The 4752-nt window shown below is 49.4% G+C and overlaps 1 protein-coding gene across 1 annotated transcript; it reads left to right on the top strand.

Annotated features, from left to right (window-relative positions):
* Positions 1-2392: 2392 nt before the first annotated feature.
* Positions 2393-3955, top strand: LOC137838428 (uncharacterized). Its single transcript, XM_068647674.1, has 2 exons — positions 2393-3532; positions 3605-3955. Exons 1-2 carry the CDS (start codon positions 2393-2395, stop codon positions 3953-3955), a joined length of 1491 nt encoding a protein of 496 aa, XP_068503775.1.
* The last annotated feature ends 797 nt before the right edge of the window (positions 3956-4752 follow it).

The following is a 4752-nucleotide window of genomic DNA, read 5'->3' on the forward strand; positions in this document are numbered from 1 at the left end:
AATCTTACATTCTTAATAAAGTTCCTCTTAAATAACTAAATAAAACACTTATGATTTATGGAAAGGTTGCCCTTCAAACCTTGAATTCTTAAAATTGGAGGGTGTCTAGTTAAGGACAAATTCATTGGTTATTCTTATCGCAATGGTACATATAGTTTTTTTTTTTTTTTTTGCATGGATGATAATACTATTATTTGTCTTCCCGTCAATAAGAGAAAGAGTTGTTTTAATGGAAAATGATATAAACATTTGGTTTGATTTAAAGGAATGATTCTTGTAAGAATATTTTATTCATGTTTTAGAACTTCAGTACGAATTCTATAATTCCTAGCAAGGAACTTTGGGCATGACTAAATTTTCACTAAGCTAAAGGGGTTGGGGAAGAGCTTGAATGTGGCACTTGTCCAATAAATTCTAAGCAATGAGGACTGTAAGGAATTATAGGCACCAAGATACGATTATTTAGTTTCTAAATTGTTTGAATGATTATTTCAATGTTGTTAAGTCACATATATTGTTGATGGATCTTTTACCTTCTTAAAAAAGTTTCTTTTTCATGATAATTCAACATGAAAGGCAGGGTAACCTAAGTTTTGGTGAAGAAACTGTACCGTCCCATCCCCCGGCGTTGACCAGAGTCAAAGTCAAAGTCAAAGTCAAAGCAAAAGTCAAACATATGGTGGGACCCATCCAGGGGGCCCATGGAGGAAAGTCAATAGGTTGACCGTTTAAGGCGTCGCCAGGTTAAGGCGTCGCCAGGTTAAGGCGTCGCTAGGTTAAGGCATCGATGGTGTCACCCCCCGATACCCACGGGTAGAAAAGACCGTGGAGGGGGCGACACCACGAGGGGCCTCAGTACCTCAGAGCAGTAAGAGAAAGGTGGCTCCAAGGCCATAGTTTAGTACCAGTAGGGAGTAGCCTGACTCGTGAAGTACCCACGCCACCTCTGGGAGACCCCCGGGAAAGATACGACCCATGAGAGGGCCGCGCCCAGGAGTCGAGCCATGTGCGTAGGGTAGGTAAACTCCCAGGGCGAGTGACTAGAGGTTGGGGCGCATGAGTTGGCACCCAGAAAGTCACCCCTTCCGCCGGATGCACTTCGAGGAAGGAGGACTTACACGATGTAATATCCCTAAGCTGGGTTACGGTGCTGTAAGGCCTTCCACGTAGAATAGGGATCAAGTCATAAGAACACATGGTAGTAAGTACTGAAACATCAAGGTGTATAAGTTTCCCTGAAAGTTTGCTAAGGTACGTTTTTATTTTAGTTTACGTTTTGAACGCTTGAAAGCACTTTAAACGCTTTAAATGCTTTGAACGTTTTAAACGCGTTGAACATTACTAAGTGCTTTAAGTGCGCTTTAAGACGCTTTAAGTGCGCTTTAAGACGCTTTAAATGCGCTTTAAGACGCTTTGAATGCTTTAGACGTTTAAAAGGGGCTTTAGACGTTTGAGACAGAGATCCAGACTCAGTTTGACACACACACTCTAATTGCTTGCTCGCGGACCCACTGTTCGCACAGGCAATTAGAGAGAAATTTATTACTCAGATATTCGACCACCTTCAGAGCATCCATTCACGGTGCTCCGATACGGAGGTGTGTCCCCTTTGATGTGTCTCGCTTGCTGACTTGATCGTCGGAGTGCAAACGGCCGCGAGGGCGCCCCTTTGTTCTCTCTGTTTCAGGTACTCACGGTGGCACAGGGAGAAGATTTGGAACAAAGACGAAGGAGTCCTAGATACGCGGGTCTTAGCTACGCACGAAGCACAATCTGGTCAACCGGTGGGAAGATTTGGCGCCCACCGTGGGGCCCCGATCTAAAACATCAGTCCCACCACTAGTGTTCAATTTTCCAGTTGCAGTTTCCGATTCAGTTCCTTCGAGAGTATACCAAGATCCACCGTTCGTTGTGAAATTGGTACAGTTTCACCGATTGCCTTCGGTTCAGTTCGCTGTTGGATCGTGTTTGTTTGAGTTCGAGTTCCCAATGTTTTCTTCATTCCCTTGGAGTTGCACGACAGCTAGAAGAAGTTCCTGAAACCGCAGAAGATGAGGTCCACGAGGCAAGGTTCGACGCGCGCTGAGAGCGAAGAGATGGCCATGCAGCAGGTCATGGGTATGATGCAGGGACTGCAGGAGGCAATGGCAGCGTCGAAGGCTGAGCAAGAGCGCATGCAGGAGGATCTCGCAGCGTCTCAGGCGAGAAATGAGGAGCTCTGTCACATGAATGAGGAGTTGCGCCGCGGTGGCGCAACAACTCAGGACTACGCGATGGGGATGAGCCCGAGGGTTCCACTCCACCAAGGGAGTTCTCTACGCCATTCTCGCAGCTGATTCTGGAGACGATGATCCCCAACACGTTTGTGGGGCCCAAGGTAACGTTCACAGGGATGGAGGACCCCGAAGCACATCTCACTGCGTTCCACACGCAAATGATGCTGGTAGGCGGCTCCGACGCTGTAAGATGCAAGCTCTTCATGAGCACTTTGACTGGGATGGCCATGGACTGGTTCATTAGCCTTCCGAATGGCCATATCACCTTCTTCGCACAGCTCTCGCAGCTGTTCAGGGAGCAGTATCTAGCAAACAGGGCTCTATTGCCGATCTCGTACGACCTGTTCGATGTAAAGCAGTATCAGGGTGAGACCCTCAAGGAATACATCAGTCGCTTTGGAGCGCAGGTGGTGAAGGTTGGCACCACAAAGGAGCCTATGATTGTCTACGCGTTCAGGAAAGGAATGTGTCCTGGACCCTTCTGTGAATCGATCATACGAAGCCGCCCCAAGACCTTTGCTGAGATAAGGCATCGCGCGGTGGAACACATCGCCTCTGAGGGCGAGGTATGCGAGAAGCGCACAAGCGTCGCACCTGCACGCCCAAGAGCGCAATCGCGTGCACAACCCGCCAGGGTCAATGAGGCCACGACAGGGAGGAAGAACCAAGACAGGAAGCGCCCATACGAGGCGAGGAGGCCTCAGGCAAGGGGGGCAGCAGAGGAGACCAGGCAGGTGAGGAAAGGAAATAGGCCGTTAAGGCACAATTTCGTCATGGAGCTGAAGGATCTTATTGCTGTACCCAACATAGCTGACAGGTTGAGGCCACCAGTGAAGTCTGACAAGGTGCTGGGACCTCGTAAAGACTCGTGGTGTGAGTTTCACGAAGCGTTTGGGCACCATATCAACAATTGTTTGGCGCTGGTCCATCAGCTGGATAAGCTCATGAAGAATGGCTTTCTGAAGGATTATCTTGTTGGGCCTGCTACGACAACAGCCCTAGCAGCGTTGGAGGAGGATCAAGCGCATGAAATGCCAATCCATGGAGGGGTGCACACCATCTCTGGTGACTTTTCTGGAGGAGGACCCACTGCCTCTCAGCGCAAGAGGTATGTGAGTGCAGTGAACTCAGTTGCTGAGGAGGGTTCAGATGATCAGTGGGAATCAGACATTGTGTTCGCAAGGGCTGACCTACGAGATGTTGTCCCACATGACAATGACCCCGTGGTCATTTCGGTTGTCACAGCTGGGAGAAAGGTGCATAGGATTCTCGTCGACCAGGGTAGTTCTGCAGATGTCATGTTTTGGTCGACGTTCAATAAGTTGCAGTTGTCCCCTGACTTGCTGAGGCCCTACACTGGATGCTTGTATGGGTTCACAGGGGACCAAGTTGAGGTGCGTGGCTACCTAGAGCCGAGGATGACGTTTACTGATGGAACGGCGTCGCCTACCGAGAGCATCCGGTATCTAGTCGTGAATGCTAATTTAGCTTACAACATTCTGTTGGGAAGGCCTGCGCTGAATAGACTAAGGGCGGTGGCCTCCATGCTCCACATGAAGATGAAGTTGTCAGATCTTAGTGGCAGGGTCATTGTGATCAAATTTGATCAAGAGGATGCCCGAAAATGCTATGAAAATAGCTTAAAGACAAAGAGAGACGTTTTCATGGTGCTTGAATGATCGCCCATCTCAGCTACGCCGATGGAGGTGGAGTCCGCAGAAGAGGCGACACCTGTCGAGGCCTCACCCACAGGGGCAACGCCAAGGGAAGATGCGCGCTTAGAAAAAACACCAGGGGAGGCATCGCCCATAGGGGAGGTATCCGTGGGGGCCTCGCCCATGGGAGAAATCGATGAGGCGCCGCCTATAGAAGAAGATCGCAGAAACGAGACTCGCGCAGAGAGCGTACGAGATAGCTGACCCCAACCAGTGGACAACGTGGTGGAAAGGCAGATTGGTGGCAAGATATTCAAGCTGGGGCGTTTGTTGAGCCAGGAAGAACAAGACGAAGTGGTAGCGGTGATCTCGCGCCACTTAGATGCATTCGCATGGACCGCCTCAGACATTCCAGACATCGACCCAGATTTTTTGTGCCACCACCTCACCATGGACGCCAAGGTTCGCCCTGTACGACAGAGGAGGAGCAAGTTCAACGAAGAGAGGTGCCTCGTCGTGAAGGAAGAAACGCAGAAATTTCTAAGTGTTGGACACATCAGGAAGATACAATACCCTGAGTGGTTGGCCAACGTCATCTTAGTGAAGACTTCACGGACTTAAACAAGGCATGCCTTATAGATTCGTACCCGTTACCTAGCATCGACGCATTGGTGGATAGCGCCTCAGAGTGCAAGATGCTGAGCTTCTTAGACGCATTTTCGGGGTACAATCAGATAAAAATGCATCCAAGGGATGAGAGCAAAACGGCGTTTATGACGGAAACGTGCAGTTACTGTTATAAGGTGATGCCGTTTGGGCTG

This window comes from Phaseolus vulgaris, chromosome 4 (assembly GCF_000499845.2).
Source record: "Phaseolus vulgaris cultivar G19833 chromosome 4, P. vulgaris v2.0, whole genome shotgun sequence".
In the NCBI taxonomy this organism is placed as follows: Eukaryota; Viridiplantae; Streptophyta; class Magnoliopsida; order Fabales; family Fabaceae; genus Phaseolus; species Phaseolus vulgaris.

Coding starts and splice junctions, on each gene's coding strand:
- LOC137838428 (XM_068647674.1), top strand. CDS start 2,393: ATGGAGGACCCCGAAGCACATCTCACTGCGTTCCACACGCAAATGATG. Junction 3,533..3,604: donor TTGTCACAGCTGGGAGAAAG/GTGCATAGGATT, acceptor AATAAGTTGCAG/TTGTCCCCTGACTTGCTGAG.